This window comes from Sapajus apella, unplaced genomic scaffold (assembly GCF_009761245.1).
Source record: "Sapajus apella isolate SASKATOON/1434 unplaced genomic scaffold, GSC_monkey_1.0 scaffold95, whole genome shotgun sequence".
NCBI lineage: Eukaryota > Metazoa > Chordata > Mammalia > Primates > Cebidae > Sapajus > Sapajus apella.
Genome location: NW_022437035.1, coordinates 5,936,854 through 5,954,409, shown reverse-complemented (window position 1 = coordinate 5,954,409; position 17,556 = coordinate 5,936,854). Strand labels below are relative to the sequence as shown.

At 49.2% G+C, this 17,556-nt stretch overlaps 1 protein-coding gene and 1 long non-coding RNA gene across 10 annotated transcripts in view; one reads left to right on the top strand and one right to left on the bottom strand.

Moving 5' to 3' along the window:
* Nucleotides 1–6,240, bottom strand: part of NF2 (neurofibromin 2) — a 94,406-nt gene extending 88,166 nt beyond the window's left edge. For 4 of the 7 annotated variants that reach the window (XM_032256801.1, XM_032256802.1, XM_032256798.1 and 1 more), the window contains exon 1: nucleotides 5,690–6,240. In XM_032256801.1, the coding sequence (XP_032112692.1) occupies nucleotides 5,690–5,803 (114 nt within the window). In that variant the 5' untranslated portion in view covers nucleotides 5,804–6,240. The remainder of the gene's footprint in view (nucleotides 1–5,689) is intronic. The other 3 variants (XM_032256797.1, XM_032256796.1, XM_032256800.1) reach the window with 2 other exon arrangements.
* Nucleotides 6,241–6,918: 678 nt separating this feature from the next.
* On the top strand, nucleotides 6,919–17,507 carry LOC116535610. 3 transcript variants are annotated; one of them, XR_004262287.1, is made up of 4 exons: nucleotides 6,919–6,955; nucleotides 9,399–9,505; nucleotides 10,598–11,454; nucleotides 11,768–12,229. It is a non-coding gene; the product is annotated as an uncharacterized LOC116535610 (long non-coding RNA). The 3 variants fall into 3 exon arrangements; XR_004262289.1 differs by lacking the exon at nucleotides 6,919–6,955 and adding an exon at nucleotides 16,990–17,507 and having other exon boundaries at nucleotides 9,162–9,505; nucleotides 11,768–11,918; XR_004262286.1 differs by lacking the exon at nucleotides 6,919–6,955 and having other exon boundaries at nucleotides 9,162–9,505.
* The last annotated feature ends 49 nt before the right edge of the window (nucleotides 17,508–17,556 follow it).

The window sequence follows — 17,556 nt, the reverse complement described above, 5'->3', positions numbered from 1 at the left end:
TTTTTTTTTTTTTGAGACGGAGTCTCGCTCTGTCGCCCAGGCTAGAGGGTAGTGGCGTGGTCTCTTCTCACTGGAGCCTCCTCCCAGGTTCCAGCAATTCTCCGGAATAGTTGGGACTACAGGTGCGCGCTACCACGCTCAGCTAATTTTTTGTATATTTTAGTACAGACTGGGTTTCATGGTGTTAGCCAGGATGGTCGGGATCTCCTAACCTCGTGATCTGCCCGTCTGGCCTCCCGGGATGCTGGGATTACAGGAGCATGCCATCTAACCCGGCCAATTTCTGTATTTTTAGTAGAGACGAGGTTTCGCCATGTTGGTCAAACTGATCTCGAATTCCTGACCTTGTGATCAGCCCACCTCAGCCTCCCAAAGTGCTGGGATTACAGGCGTGAGCCACCGCGCCCGGCCCCGGAACATTATATACATGCTATTTTATACAATTGTTTCAGTTAAGAGAAAGAGAAAAATATGCATTCATACTTTTTTTTTTTTTTTTTGAGACGGAGTGTCGATCTGTCACCCAGGCTGGAGTACAGTGGCGTGGTCTTCTCACTGGAATCTCCGCCTCCCAGGTTCAAGCGATTCTCCTGAGTAGCTGGGACTGCAGGCGCACGCTACCACGCCCAGCTAATTTTTTGTACTTTTTTTTTTTTTTTTTTTTTTGAGACGGAGTTTCGCTCATGTTACCCAGGCTGGAGTGCAATGGCGCGATCTCGGCTCACCGCAACCTCCGCCTCCTGGGTTCAGGCAATTCTCCTGCCTCAGCCTCCTGAGTAGCTGGGATTACAGGCACGCGCCACCATGCCCAGCTAATTTTTTGTAGTTTTTTAGTAGAGACGGGGTTTCACCATGTTGACCAGGATGGTCTCGATCTCTTGACCTTGTGATCCACCCGCCTCGGCCTCCCAAAGTGCTGGGATTACAGGCGTGAGCCACCGCGCCCGGCCCTTTTTTGTATTTTTTAGTAGCGATGGGCTTTCACGGTGTTGATGAGGATGGTCTGGATCTCCTGACCTCGTGATCTGCCTTCCTGGCCTCCCAAAGTGCTGGGATTATGGGCGCATGTCGCCTTGCCTGGCTAATTTTTGTATTTTTAGTAGAGATGGGGTTTCACCATGTTGGTCAAACTAGGCTCGAATTCCTGACCTATATAATTAGGCGTGAGCCACCGTGCCCACCCTATCAATCTATTTTCAAATTCACTAATTCTTTCTTCACTCAGTTCAAATCTATTATTGAGTCCCTCTAGTGAATTTTTTTTTTGAGACAGAGTCTCGCTCTGTGGCCAGGCGCCAGGCTGGAATGCAGTGGCGCAATCTCGGCTCACTGCAACCTCCGCCTCCCGGGTTCAAGCGATTCTTCCACCTCAGCCTCCCGAGTAGCTGGGACTACAGGCGCGTGCCACCACGCCCAGCTAATTTTTGTATTTTGAGTACAGACGGGGTTTCACCATATTGGCCAGGATGGCCTCAATCTCTTGACCTTGTGATCTGCCGGAAGCCGAAGTGCTGGGATTACAGGCGTGAGCCACTGCGCCCGGCCCTCTAGTGAATTTTTAAATTTGTTATTGTACTTTCAACCCCAGAATTTTGATTTTATTCATTTTTTATAATTCCTATATCTTTATTGATATTCTTTGATTCAACAATAACATCCTTTCCTTTAATACTGTGAATATATACATATATAATGGCTAGTTTGAAATCTTTGATTAAATCTGGCCCCTTGTCTCACAGGCAATTTCTGTTGCCAGCTTTTTCCCAGTGTATGTGTCATATTTTCCTGTTTCTTTGTATGTCTCACAATTTTTTGTTGGAAACTGGACATTTTAGATAATATACTGTAGCAAGTCTAGGGACGGGTACCCTTCTGCAGGGCTAATTGTTATTTATTTGTTTAGTGCCTGGCTGGATTATTTGAGTGAAATCTATTTCTCCTGAAGATTGTTAAGGCCTATGATATTGCTCCTCAGGGAGGTGCAACTTTGGGTATGCCCATACTCACCCTGGGGTGACAGTGGTTTTGGTAGCGTTCTCTTCTTTTCTCTCCTTGACCACACCCAGCTATGAAGTTCCACTAATTGTGGCTTATTGCTCTATTATTTTCAACAATGCACTGAAGCATAACTTGCTCTTGCTCTATAAACCAATACAATCAAATTGTGGCTGTTTGGAGGAAAGCATTTTTTTCTACCTCTGCCACATACTTTACTTTTCAAATTGTTTTTTATTGATTCATAATACTTGTACATATGTTAGGGTTATCCGTGGTATTGTGATGCATGAATATGCAATGTATAATGATAGAACCAGGGCAGATGGAACATCTATCATCTTACAGGTCTGTGGTCAGTGTTTGTTTTTTTTTTTTTGTGACAGGACATAGTTTCACTCTGTCACCCAGGCTGGAGTACAGTGGCATGATCTCAGCTCACTGCAACTTCCACCTCCCGGGTTCATGTGCCTGCCTCAGCCTCCCAAATAGCTAGGATTACAGGCACGCGCCACCATGCCCAGCTAATTTTTGTATTTTTAGGAGAGACGGGGTTTCACCATGTTGACCAGGTTGGTCTCGATCTCTTGACCTCGTGATCCACCCGCCTCGGCCTCCCAAAGTGCTGGGATTACAGGCTTGAGCCACTGCGCCTGGCCTGTGGTCAATATTTGATCCTTCTGATCCTGGGAGGGCTTCTCCCAGCTGTCTTATTCCCCAGTTCTTCCCAGCAAACCAGGAGCCTTGCAGTCTAGGCTGCATCTCCAAGACCACTGATCTCCCAATTGCGTCTCACCAAAACCTTCCCATCTCCAGATTGCCCTTAGGCATAAATTTCTCCACACTGTGTTGCAAATGAAGTCACTTCCATTGGGAAGAGATTAGGAGCTATCTGTTTTAAGGCCTGCTTCTCTCCTCAGGCAAAATCTGGGCGCCAAGGCTCTGGAGCTGCGTGGGAAGACTGTGGAAAGCTTCTCTCTGAGAGATACCCTCACTCTAGGAACTGAGCACTTGGTGGAAGGAGGCAGGGGACTGCAATAACCTGAGGTCTCCCCTGGCAGCGGTGGCTCATGCCTGTAATCCCAGCACTTTGAGAGGCTGAGGTGGACGGATCACCTGAGGTCAGGAGTTCAAGACTAACCTGGCCAACATGGTGAAACCCGGATCTCTACTAAAAATACAAAAATTAGCCAGGCATGGTGGCACGCGTCTATAATCCCAACTACTCGGGAGGCTGAGGCAGGAGAATCGCTTGATCCCAGGAGGTAGAGATTGCAGTGGGCCAAGATCATGCCTTTGCACTCCAGCCTGACCAAAAGAGCGAGATTCTGTCTCAAAAAAAAAATAAATAAGGCCGGGCGCGGTGGCTCACGCCTATAATCCCAGCACTTTGGGAGGCCAAGACAGGTGGATCACGAGGTCAAGAGATCGAGACCAACCTGGTCAACATGGTGAAACCCCGTCTCTACTAAAAACACAAAAATTAGCTGGGCATGGTGGCGCACGCCTGTAGTCCCAGCTACTCGGGAGGCTGAGGCAGGAGAATTGCTTGAACCCAGGAGACGGAGGAGGTTGCAGTGAGCCGAGATCGCGCCATTGCACTCCAGCCTGGGTAACAAGAGCGAAACTCCGTCTCAAAAAATAAATAAATAAATAATAAATAACCTGAAGTCTTAAGCTTGCCAGAACTAGGGCATGAGCAATTGGGGCCCCAGTAATTTCAGTATGCCATGCCTAAGGCACAATCCTGTTCCACAAGTAGTGACTAGGTGGAAGAAGGGAGCTCCAACTTTCAGTTGCACTCAATCAGGTTTTAACCTCAGCAACAAGTAGCTCTGGGTAGGATGAGAAATGCTGATATCTTGCTTTTCCTGGGAAGAAAGCATCTGATTGGGAGCTGAGAGAGTGGTGCCCTGTGTTAGTTTGCAGTAGTCTGGAGTAGAAGCTCTACTCACTAAGCTAGGAGTGGGTGAGGAGGGAATGATCTTAGTTCATACCATAGCCTCTCATCTATCTTACTGAATTTGTAGATTTTCTTTTTTTTAATTTTTCTTTTTTTTTCTTTTTTCTTTCTTCAAGACGGGGGTTTCACCATGTTGATCAGGCTGGTCTTGAACTCCCAACCTCAGGTGATCTGCCTGCCTTGGCCTCCAAAGTGCTTGGATTACAGGCGTGAGCCACCACGCCCAGCCAGATTTTCTTAAATAGGTATTTCTGCATTTGTTGTTTGCCCTCAGGACCATTGCCAGAGGGTTTAAATCGTTGATTTTAAAAAAGAATTTTTGGGTCAGGCCTGGTGGCTCCCGTCTGTAATCCCACCACTTTGGGAGGCCAAGGTGAGCAGGAGTTCAAGATCAGCCTGTGCAACATGGCAAAACCCTGTCTCTACAAAAAAACACAAAAATTAGCTAGATGAGGCTGGGTGCGTTGGCTCATGCCCATAATCCCATCACTTTAGGAGGCCCTGTTGGGCAGATCACGAGGTCAGGAGTTCGAGACCAGCTTGGCCAACATAGCGAAACCCCATCTCTACTAAAAATACAAAAATTAGCCCAGCATGGTGGCACACACCTGTAATCCCAGCTACTTGGGAGGCTGAGGCAGGAGAATCACTTGAACCTGGAAGGTGGAGGTTGAGATCGCGCCATTGCACTCCAGACTGGGTGACAGAGCAAGACTCCCTCTCAAAAAAAAAAATTAACCAGGTGTGGTGGCACAAGAGGCTGAGGCATGAGGACTGATTGAGCCAGGGAGATCGGCTGAGGTTGCAGTGAGCTGTGATGACACTACTGCACGCCAGCCTGGGTGACAGTGAGACTCTGTCTCAAAACAAAATAAAAAAGATTTTTCACAAGTTTCACAGAGGAATGGGTTCCTTAAACTGTTACGCTAAGAAGCTGATCTTATCTAAGGCTGCTTTTGTGTAACAATTGTAGAGTTGAAGAGTTGAATAGCTCCAACAGAGATTCTCTAGCCTACAAAGTTGAAAATATTTACTATGTGGTCCTGTACAGAAAAAACATGCCAACCCTTGCTTACTGCTGCCAGTGCTGTTGGTCCACAAACCACACTTTTAGTAGCAAGAACTTAAATTACTTGAGAAGCAGTACTGTACTGGCTGTGAGCTTGGTTCAAAACCCCACCTTGCCATTTACTGGATAAATGTGTTGATCTGAGGATTAAATGTGCAAATGTCTGGCACTTTGAAAATACTGAACAATTAATAGCTGTTATCATCATGTTGGAAACTATGTGGAAAGTAATTACATTATCTTGTTCCTCAAAGGGTTTTTTTTTCCAGAATATGTAAGCTTTGGAAAAGGGAAACAAGTATAGGCTTTCCAATAAACAAGAGGCAACTTTTAATACCTGGGAACATAACAATATTACATAATAAAGTAATAAACTTTCAAGCGTTTAACCGTAAGCCTAACTTAAACCTCACACTGAATTTGCTAACACAGAAGCATCCAGCTTCTTCCAATAACAATGAATGAAAATAACCTTCAGGAAATGCTAAAACCCAAAGCCCCATGAAAAAAAGCAGCAATCATCTTTAACACGAGGTTTTGGGCCTAGTTGGCCCCTTCCGGTTCTGCCCGTCTCCAGCTACACCCATAAGATGATATAAACAGAACCTCTCGAGCTTCCACCTCGACTGTCACCGCGGCAGTCGGGACTGCCGGCCGGTTACCTCGCAATTGAACTCCATCTCGGCGTCCATGGTGACGATCCGCACGGTGAACGTCTTGGGTTGCTTCCTCTTGAGAGAGCTGAAGCTCATGCGGGAAGCGATGGCCCCGGCCATAGCGCGGGGCTCAAGCCCGGGACCCTCGCGCCCCAAGGCCTGCACTCTGAACCTTTTAGCCCCCCTGGAGTTGCTGCACAGGCCTCAGGGCCACCATGGTGGCCGGCTGGCCGGCCCGGGAACGGTCTGGGATGCGTGGGTCCCCAGCGGCCAGCATGGGCCGCGAGGACCCTGCCCGGGCGGAAAGGGGAGTTGAGGGGCGGTCCCTGACGGCGGCAGGGAGGGCAAGGGAACCGAGATCGTCCGTGCAGGCGCGACCTGGCACTCCGGGATTGGGGCCAAAGATGCCGGGAATGCCTCGGGACTGGAACCCTAGACCGCAGCGGCCCAGACTCCGCGCGCCTCTCAGTGGCCGACTGGGGTTGCGGGGCCGCGCGGCAGACGGGCGCGTACGCGCGCGCGTGGCTGTCACCGTCGTCACTCCGCGCGCCCGCGGGAAGCGTACCCTCCCCACCGCCCGGGGCCTGCTCCCGGCCCCGCCCTCAGGTAGCCCAGATCACTACGCGCAGCGCAACCAAACTGGACGCTGCGATTGGCTGAGAAGGCCAAGGTAGGCAGGATTTTCCCGCTCCGTCCCGCCTTGGGGTGACTCCACCAATGGAAAGTTTCAGTCTAACGGCAAAAGCAGGCCTGGGCTAGGCGTTGAGTGGCTACAGTGGCAGTCACTCGGAACGCTTTTGTGCCTACTCTAGCAAGACTGGTTGAAGCAGCCGACCTCCGCGCGGCTTTCCTGGGAAACCACGTAGAGGCTGGATCCGGGGCCCGGGAATTAGGTCCTTCCTTGGCCCAGGGAGGGACTCTCTGTCGGTTCAAGTAGGCATCGATTGTGGCGCCCCAGGGGATCGCGTTTCGGACACCCGCATTCATGTTTGGCAGTTAATCAACATATACCGATCTCTACGCTTCTCAAACTTTCAAAGGACACTTGTGGAGGCCTGTTAGGTTACTGGCACTTTTCCGCCAGATCCCTCAGCTTCCCTTTAGAATGATGATGATGATTATTATTTTGAGATGGAGTTTCGCTCTTGTCGTCCAGGCTGGAGTGCAGTGGCGCGGAATTGGCTCATCGCAACCTTCTCCCAGGTTCAAGCGATTCTCCTGCCTCAGCCTCCCAAGTAGCTGGGATTAGATGGCATGCGCCACCATGCCCGGGTAATTTTGTGTTTTTAGTAGAGACAGGGTTTCTCCATGTTGGTCAGGCTGGTCTCGAACTCTGGACCTCAGGTGTTCCGCCCGCCTCGGCTTCCCAGAGTGCTGGGATTACAGGCGTGAGCCACTATGCCCGGCCTGGAATTATTATTGTTAATGGTTGTACCTACCTCGTGAGGTTGCTGAATTTCAGCACATTGAATAAACATAAGGCTTTAGAACAGAGCCTGGCATCCTATGAAATTGCAATATTTAGGTGGAAAATGAAAGCATTCTTCATTTTATACTCTATGATGCCCATTTTTTTTTTTTTTTTTTTTTTTTTTTGGGATGGAGTTTCGCTCTTGTTACCCAGGCTGGAGTGCAATGGTGCGATCTCGGCTCACCGCAGCCTCCGCCTCCTGGGTTCAGGCAATTCTCCTGCCTCAGCCTCCTGAGTAGCTGGGATTACAGGCACGCACCACCATGCCCAGCTAATTTTTTGTATTTTTAGTAGAGACGGGGTTTCACCGTGTTGACCAGGATGGTCTCGATCTCTTGACCTCGTGATCCACCCGCCTCGGCCTCCCAAAGTGCTGGGATTACAGGCTTGAGCCACCGCGCCCGGCCCTTATGATGCCCATTTTTGAACCATATTCATGTATTATTTATTTAGTGTCATCAAGGGTTATAACGGGAGAATTACACCTTTCTGTACTTAGATAACTAACAATTCTATTTTGAAATAGCTCTTAGTAGTCAAATAGAGACAATTTACTGTGGTTTTTTTGTTTGTTTTGAGACAGTTTCACTCTTGTTGACCTGGCTGGAGTGCAATGGTGTGGTCTCAACTCACTGCAACCTCCGCCTCCTGGGTTCAAGTGATTCTCCTTCCTCAGCCTCCCAAGTAGCTGGGATTACAGGCACCTGCCACCGCACCCAGCTAATTTTTGTATTTTTGGTAGAGATAAGATTTCACCACGTTGGTCAGGCTGGTCTCGAACTCCTGACCTCAGGTGATCTGCACGCCGTGGCCTCCCAAAGTGCCGAGGTTACAGGCGTGAACCACTGTGCCTGGTCTACTGTATTTTAACTGAACAATAAGCACTTCGTAAATGTTAGCTGATGTTAGCGTCACTGCCCCCCCCCGCCCCCACTCCACAGGTGAAGATACTGAGAGATACGATGCAGCCACTCGCTGGCTATAACACAGAGAGTGAAAAGCAATATTAGGACTCAAACCGAGGTCTGTCCCACCCAAAGCCTGCTGGTTAGCACTGTGCTGCCCTGCTTCCAAATTCTGCCTACTACAGCCTCAGGAAATATGAATTACAGTTCTAGATCACTCAGCAGACATTGTTACTGTAACGGTGTATTAATGGTATAAATCTATCTTTTCTGCACAGACCCCTGCAGTGCCAGGAAGCACTGGCCAGGTCTCGAATGGTTTGCTGGCACACCTAGTGAGGCTGCTGTGAGAACTTTACGTCCTGCGTTCTGCTAGCAAATTCTCCCCACCAAAACTGATTGTTTAGGGCAGAATGGGCTTGGCATGGGAATGTCTTCATTATTGTTGCTTCAGTTCTTCCCTGCAGGTGGGAGAGCTGTGTTGGGTTTTTCTGGGATCCTCACAAGGACAACAAATCAGGCCATTAACCCAGGGCCAAGGCTGCTAACAGAAAATAAGTGACACTGGGAACGCAATGAGTAGCAGCAAATGGAGGTGGATCGGATAGCAGGGACTAAAAAGTGACACCCATGATCGGTAATAGCTCATTTTTATGGACTTACCAGGTGCTAGGCACTTGGCTAATTTGGCCCAAAATGCCAAATTTAATGTTCCTGGGAGGACGTCCAGCTAGGTATGCGGGTTTGACTCTGAGAAGGGAGGTCAGGAAGCACCAAGAATAAAAACAGATGTGATAGAATATTATGCTGGTATTGAAAGTGCCATTCACAGGCCGGGCACAGTGGCTTACGCCTGTAATCACAGTGCTTTGGGAGACCAAGGCATGTGGAGTCTCGCTCTGTTGCCCAGGCTGGAGTGCAGTGGCTCAATCTGGGCTCACTGCAACCTCCACCTCCCAGGTTCAAGCACTTCTCCTGCCTCAGCCTCCTGAATAGCTAGTATTACAGGCATGTACCACCACGCCCGGGTAATTTTTGTATTTTTAAGAGACAGGGTTTCACCATGTTGTCCGGGCTGGTCTCGAACTCCTGACCTCAGGTGATCTGCCCACTTCAGACTCCCAAAGTGCTGGGATCACAGGAGTGAGCACCACGCCTGGCCAACCTCCCTAATTCGAATGTCATATTTTACAAGAAGGATGCCTACTGTCAGTTTCACACGATTCAAAACTGTGTTCCAAGAATATGAGTAGGAGCTGAAATGCACTCACATAGCTCATAAATCTGCACAACCATCTCACCACATTTTTGCTTTTGATCCTGCTTTGTATTTTTGCAGCATTATCTGTACCTGCAGGCAGTCTTCTAAATTAACAGCACCACCTGTCATGGAGGTGTTTCAGTCTTCTTCATGGTGTCTCATCATGTCCAATATCCACTCCAAAGGTATTGATTTCAGGACGTGCTTTTCAGCACTAGCCTGTCTCCTTCAGGAATGCTTGAATGATGTCGTTATAGCCTTTTTAAGTGGTTTATAATAACAGTGCCTGGCCAAATAGCAGCACAAAAAGCAATTGCTAGTGTCCCAAGCACGTCAACAACCGTGTCATTTACTCAGTAATGACAGGATGTGGGCATTTGCTTTCTTGCTAAAGTGGCGCCACCTTGTGGCAATAGCATAAACACAGTTTATAATCCACTCCAGCTTTGAAATTTTTCCATACTTAAAGAGTTAATTTTTTCCCCTAGCATTTGTATTATTTATAATCTATATGCAGAGTGGCACTTTGTTAAATTTTTTTTGAGACGGAGTCTCCCTCTGTTGGCCAGTCTGGAGTGCAGTGGCACAATCTCGGCTCACTGCAACCTCTACCTCCCAGGTTCAAGTGATTCTCCTGCCTCAGCCTCCTGAGTAGCTGGGATAACAGGTGTAAGCCACCACACCTGGCTAATTCTTGTATTTTTAGTAGAGAGGGGGTTTCACCTGTTGGCCAGGCTGGTCTCGAACTCCTGACCCCATGATCCGCCTGCCTCAGCCTCCCAAAGATTATACGCATTAGCCACTGTGCCTGGCTTGTTAATGTTTTTATGTGGCACTGTGTCAAAGGCATATCATTCATATCTGCATATGATGCATAATCCAGAAAGGCTGGGACTTGGTTCTGTGGCTTTTGCCCCAGGTGAGACATAAAAGCTTCCTTGCTGGGCACGGTAGCTCACTCCTGTAATCTCAGCACTTTGGGAGGCCGAAGCAGGCGGATCACCTAAGGACAGGAGTTCAAGGCCAGCCTGGCTAACATGGTGAAACCCCGTTTCTACTAAAATCACAAAAAATTAGCCAGGCATGGTGGCATGCGCCTGTAATCCCAACTACTCGGGAGGCTGAGGTCGGAGAATTGCTTGAACACAGGAGTTGGAGGTTGCAGTGAGCTGATATTGCGCCATTGCACTCCAGGTTGGGCAACAAAAGCGAAACTTCGTCTCAAGAAAAAAAAAAAAGCTTTCTTTTCCCTTTCCCTCCTGTTTGGGGTCCCATAGGAGCTGAACAATACAGTTCTCATAGAGCAGTTGGGTCTGAGCATAAAAGCCCATCAATAAGGAGCAGGTGACACTGCCACAGCTGGGTAATTTGTCTCTTTGCTCGTCTATAGCCCATTTGGCGATGATCTATTTGTTCCTGGGAATGGATGATGGCAGGTTTGTCGATATTTTACACTTATGAACCTGCCTGTTCCTCTCCGCCCAGCTCTGCCCATCTGTCTTTGTCTCTGGCTCTTCTCATTTTGTTTTGCAGATTGGACAACAAACCTTGGCAAAGAGTTATAAAGGTAGATTCTGTGAGGGCAGCTTTGGGAAGGGAGGAGGGCAGGAGAGGAGGGGTCCACTCTCTGCAGGAGGGGCGGGTAGGAGACACGTTCAGGAGAAAGAAATGTCACAGACATAGGGGTGGGCAGAAAGGAACTTCAGAGAGAAATCCTAGGACAGAGGACAGTGGGAGGCTTTCTTGTAGAAGACAGCTAGAAGAACTGAGTCCAACCCTAATAAAGTTGGGCCTAGTAAAAAGCTAATTGTGCTAGCTAGCCTCCAGGATGGCTCACATGACTCTCACATGTTGATATTTATACCCATTGGTTAGACATGCAGCCCTGCTCACATGTTGATATTTACATTCTGAGCATGGATGGCACGTGCCTGCAGTCCTAGCTACTTAGGAGGCTGAGTCAGAAGGGACTGCTTGAGCCCAGGAGTTGAAGACTTCAGTGAGCTATGATTGTGCCACTGCACTCCAGCCGGGGCAACAGAACAAGACCCTGACTCTTGCTGAGGAGGGCTGCATGTCCAACCAATGGGATGTACAAAATCGACAGTGTGACTTCCAAGGCCAGATCACTAAAGTTCTTTTTTTTTTTTTTTGAGACGGAGTTTCGCTCTTGTTACCCAGGCTGGAGTGCAATGGCGCGATCTCGGCTCACCGCAACCTCCGCCTCCTGGGTTCAGGCAATTCTCCTGCCTCAGCCTCCCGAGTAGCTGGGATTACAGGCACGCGGCACCATGCCCAGCTGATTTTTTTGTATTTTTAGTAGAGACGGGGTTTCACCATGCTGACCAGGATGGTCTCGATCTCTTGACCTCGTGATCCACCCGCCTCGGCCTCCCAAAGTGCTGGGATTACAGGCGTGAGCCACCACGCCCGGCCTGATCACTAAGGTTCTTGAAGGTTTCACCTTAGTCTTTCTGGGATCACTCACTCTGGGGGCAGCCAGAAGTCATATGGTAAGGACACTCAAGCAGCCCTCTGGAGAAGCCCGTGTGGCAAGGAACTGAGATCTCCTGCCAGCCACCAGCACTAATTTGCCAGGTATGTGAAGGGCTAACCTTAGAAGGGGATTCTCCAGCCTTGGTCAAGTCTTCAGATGACCATAACCCAAGCCAGTATCTTGATTACAGCCTTATAAGACCCCCTGAGCCAGAACTACCCCAGCTAACCACCCACTCCAGAATTCCTGACCCTCAGCAACTATGTGAGATCCTAAATGCTGATTGTTTCAAGCTGCTAAGATTTGGGGTAATTTATTCCACACGAATTGGAATTTGTCTAAATCCTATTTGTGGAATTTTTTTTTCAAGATGGAGTCTTGCTCTGTCACCTAGGCTGGAGTGCAGAGGTGGGATCTCAGGCGATCTGCCTGCCTCGGCCTCCCAAAGTGCTGGGATTACAGGCATGAGCCACCACACCAGGCCAATATTTTTTTTTTTTGAGACAAGATTCTCACTCTGTCACCCAGGCTGGAGTACAGTGGCACAATCATGGCTCACTGAAGCCTTGCCTTCTTGGGCTTAGGCAATCCTCTGTCCTCAGCCTCCCGAGTAGCTGGGACTATTATTTTAAATATTTTAAAATTATTTTTGTAGAGATGGGGTCTCTCTATGTTACCGAGGCTGGTCTTAAACTCAAGTGATCCTCCTGCCTCAGCTTCCCAAAGTGCTGGGATTATGGGTGCCCAGCCACTTTTTATTGGTGGATTTTTTTTTTTTTTTTTTTTTGAGACAGAGTTTCCCAGGCTGGAGTGCAATGGGGCAATCTCGGCTCACCGCAACCACCGCCTCCTGGGTTCAAGCAGTTCTCCTGCCTCAGGCTTCCGAGTAGCTGGGACTACAGGCATGCACCACCATGCCTAGCTAATTTTTGTATTTTTAGTAGAGACAGGGCTTCATCGTGTTAACCAGGATGGTCTCGATCTCTTGACCTCGGATTTTTTTTTTTTTTTGAGACGGTTTGGCTCTGTCACCCAAGCTGGGGTGCAGTAGCACAATGTTGGCTTACTGCAGCCTCTGCCTCCTGGGCTGTAGCTATCCTCCCACCTCAGCCTCCTGAATAGCTGGGACTATAGGCACACACTACCATGCTCAGTTCATTTTCTAATTTTTAGTAGAGATGGGCATCTCACTGTGTAGCCCAGGTTGGTCTTGAAATCCTGGCCTCAGGTAAATCCTCCTACCTGGGCCTCCTCGTGTGCTGGGATTGCAGATGTGAGCCACCGAGCTTGGACCCCATCCTTGTTTGTTTCCTTCCCTTCCTTCCCTCCTTCCCTCCTTCCCTCCTCCCTCCCTCCCTCCCTCCCTCCCTCCCTTCCTCCCTTCCTTCTTTCCTTTCCTTGGTCTGTCACCCAGGCTGGAGTGCAGTGACATGATCTCGGTTCACTGCAACTCCGCCTCCCAGGTTCAAGCAATTCTCCTGCCTTAGCCTCCAGAGTGGCCGGGACCACAGGCACCCGCCACCACGCCTGGCTAATTTTCGTATTTTTGGTAGACATGAGTTTCACCATATTGGCCAGGCTGGTCTTGAACTCCTGACCTCAGGTGATCCACCCACCTCAGCTTCCTAAAGGGCTGAGATTACAGTCATGAGCTACCGCGCCCAGCCCCCTGCTCCCTTTCAAGCAGAGTAAATAGATTTAGTTAAGCAAGGAAAAGATAATGGGACAGAGTGGGTACATGTCTTAGGGAGAGAACATGTACCCACTGGGGTCACCCATTGGGGTGACCAAACCTTCTGGTTTCTCCAGGACTGAGGGGTTTTCTGGGATGGAGGACTTTCAGTGCCAAAACTGAGAAAGTCCAGGATAAACTGGGATATGTGGTCGCCCTAGCTGGGGTGGGAATAGGGGCCTTGAGTTTGCCCTTCTAGTCATCTGCTGCACTGCCGTTCATATGGGATGGGGAGGGAGGCCCGTCTCCCATCTCTCCCAGTCGGGTGGAAGCATGCTCCCAGCACCGTCTTTTTTCACCCTCCTGCCCTGTTTGGATGGAGAGAGATGGAAACCCCTTCCTGGAAATGCTAAGACCCACAGGAGAAGACTGTAGGCCAGTTCTCCCCCATTCTCCTCACCTCAGAGGGAGGGCGAGGCAGCCAGGAATGCCGAGAATTTGGTGAGAGCCTCTCACCCTAAACCAGCAAGGCCGGCTCCTCCCTGTCCATGGGTCTGGTTTCTTGTGGCCTGACTGCCAAATGCCCTCTACCACATGGCCAATGTGCTGCTACTCGGCCTCTGCTGACACAACTCAATGAGAGGGCAGCCCATTCCATGGTTAGAAAATTATTCCAGCTGGGCACGGTGGCTCAGGCATATAATCCCAGCACTTTGGGAGGCTGAGGCTGGTGGATCATTTGAGGTCAGCAGTTCAAGACCAGCCTGGCCAATATGGCAAAACCCCGTCTCTACTAAAAATACAAAAATTAGCTGGGCGTGGTAACACAAGCCTGTAATCCCAGCTACTCAGGAGGCTGAGGTAGGAGAATCCCTTGAGCTAGGAGGTGGAGGTTGCGGTGAGCTGAGATCATGCCAGTGCATTCCAGCCTGGGTGACAGAGTGGGACCGTATCTCAAAAAAAAGAAAAAAAGAAAATTATTCCTTGTACTGAATGACAGGCTGTCACCACATAATCTCCACCCTTTCATTATATTCAACTGTGCTTTCTTCCAGGAAGAAGAGCCCTCACTGCCCCCACCTTTTTTTTTCTTTTCTTTTCTTTCTTTTTTTTTTTTTTTGAGACAGAGTCTTGCTGTTGCCCAGGCGGCTGGAGTGCAATGGCGCAATCTCCACTCACTGCAACCTCTGCCTCCTGGGTTCACGCAGCTCTCATACCTCAGCCTTTCAAGTAGCTGGGACCACAAATGTGTGCCACCATGCCTGGCTAATTTTTTGTATTCTTAGTAGAGACGGGGTTTTGCCATGTTGACCACACTGGTCTCAAACTCTTGGCCTCAAGTGATCTGCCTGTCTCACCCTCCCAAAGTACTGGGATTACAGGTGTGAGCCACCCCGCCCCGCCTCTGGCAGCCCCTTCACATACTGTGCACACATTGCTTCCTCTGAGGTTCCCCTGGTCCTTCCCTCTCTCCTGGCAGACTCCCACTCATCCTTGGAAGCTCAGGTCCAAAGTCAGGTTGGCGGAGGTGGTCACTTCCACCATTCCACAGTCAGTCTGTCACCCTGGGTTCCTAAGGGAAGAGCTGCTCCCACCACATGACACCATTTGCTGGGTCTACATCAACCCACCTGGGTTTTTCCGGAGACTGCTCAGATCATGCTGACTTTGATTTTTTTTTTTTTGAGACAGAGTCTCTCTCTGCCACCCAGGCTGGAGTGCAGTGGCACGATCTTGGCTGACTGCAACCTCTGCCTCAAGCAATTCTCCTGCCTCAGTCTCCAGAGTAGATAAAATTACAGCTGAGCAACACCACACCTGGCTAATTTTTATATTTTTATTTTGTATTTTATTTTTATATTTTATTTTTCTTGAGAGAGTTTCGCTCTTATTGCCCAGGCTGGAGTGCAATGGGGTGATCTTGGCTTACTGCAACCTCCGCCTTCTGGGTTCAAGCGATTCTCCTGCCCCAGCCTCCCGCCCGAGTAGCTGGGATTACAGGCACATGCCACCACACCTGGCTAATTTTTGTATTTTTAGTTGAGACAGGGTTTCATCTCATTGGTCAGGCTGGTCTCTAACTCCTGACCTCAGGTGATCTGCCCACCTCGGCCTCCCAAAGTGCTGGGATTACAGGTGAGTCACCACGTCCAGCCTAATTTTTGCAGTTTTAGTAGAGATAGGGTTTCACCTGTTGGCCAGGCTGGTCTCAAACTCCTGACCTCAGGTGATCTACCTGCCTTGGCCTCCCAAAGTGTTGGGATTACAGGAGTGAGCCACTGTGCCCAGCCTAATTTATTTATTTAATTAAAATCATAACTCACTACAGCCTGGACCTTCTGGCCTCAAGTGATTCTCCTGCTTCAGCCTCCTGAGCAGCTGGCACTACAGGCATGTGCTACCATGCTCAGCTAATTTTTTGAATTTTTATAGATCCTCTTGCCTCAGCCTCCCAAAGTGCTGAGATTACAGGCATGAGCCACCATACCTAGTCCTAATCTTAAAATTATTATTATTTTTTAATAGAGACAGGGTCTTGCTCTGTTGCCCAGGCTGGAGAGCAGTGGTGCAATCATGGCTCACTGTAGCCTCACCTCCTGGGCTCAAGCAATCCTCCCACCTCAGCTTCCTGAGTAGCTGGAACTGAAGGCAGGCACTACCATGCCTGGTGAATTTTTAAATTTCTGTCCTTATTCATTCCTGGGCATAGGTCAAACTTTTTGTTTGTTTGTTTGAGACAGATTTTTGCTCTTGTTGCCCAGGCTAGAGTGCAATGGCACAATCTCAGCTCACTGCAACCTCCTCCTCCTGGGTTCAAGCAATTCTCCTGCCTCAGCCTCCCTAGTAGCTCAGAATACAGGAATGCACCACCACACCTGGCTAATTTGGTATTTTTAGTAGAGACGGGGTTTCTCCATGTTGGTCATGCTGGTCTTGAACTCCTGACCTCCAGTGATCCACTCACCTTGGCCTCCCAAAGTGCTGGGATTACTGGCATGAGCCACCATGCCCAGCCTGTTTGTTTGTTTGTTTTTGAGATGGAGTTTTGGCTCTTGTTACCCAGGCTGGGGTTTAGTGGCGTGTTCTCAGCTCACTGCAACCTCCACCTCCTGAGTTCAAGAGATTCCCCTGCCTCAGCCTTCCAAGTAACAGGGATTACAGGTGCCCGCGACCACGCCCGACTAATTTTTTGAAATTTTAGTGGACACAGAGTTTCACAGATTGACCAGGCTGGTTTTGAACTCCTGACCTCAACTGATCCACACGCCCTGGCCTCCCAAAGTGCTGGGATTGCAGGCATGAGCCACCGCCCACGGCTGCAAATTTACAGTTTAACTTTGAAACAAAGATAACAACCCTCTCCCAAAATAAACCGCCTTCTTGCCTGGGGACCAGACTGCCTTTCTAAGACTAACAAATTAGCCACAAGATTAGAAATTGTGGTTTAGGAGTCCTGCAGGTAGAGGCCACGGATTCTAAACTTCCCCCATTGCTCCTAGGGATAACATTACTACTGTAAAACCTAAGATTGATGCTCAAGATATTTTTCCGGTCCTGTACTCAACGGATCTGCTGGCGACACACAGATTAATAAACAGGCTCATCTGGTCTTGCGGCCCCCACCCCGAGATCCACTCAGCAGGAGAGAACAGCTTCAACCCCTATGATTGCATCTCCAACCTGTCCAATCAGTACTCTCCACTCTCTGGCCCCCTACCCAGCAAATTATCCTTAATAAAACCCGGTCTCTGAATTTTCAGGGAGACCGATTTGAGTAATAATACAACTCTGGTCTCCCATTCAGCCAGCTCGGCATGAAGTAAACTCTCTATTGCAATTCCCGTCTTGATAAATACACTCTGTCTGGGCAATGGGCAAAATGAAGCCACAGGGTTGTTATACTGACCCTCTGCTGCACATCCCCGACAGCCCTGTTAAGAACCCTTGGTATTGCCGGGCGCTGTGGCTCACGCCTATAATCCCAGCTCCTAGGGAGGCAGAGGCGGGAGGATAGTTTGAGCCCAGGAGTCCAAGACCTGCCTGGACAATATAGTGAGACACCGTTC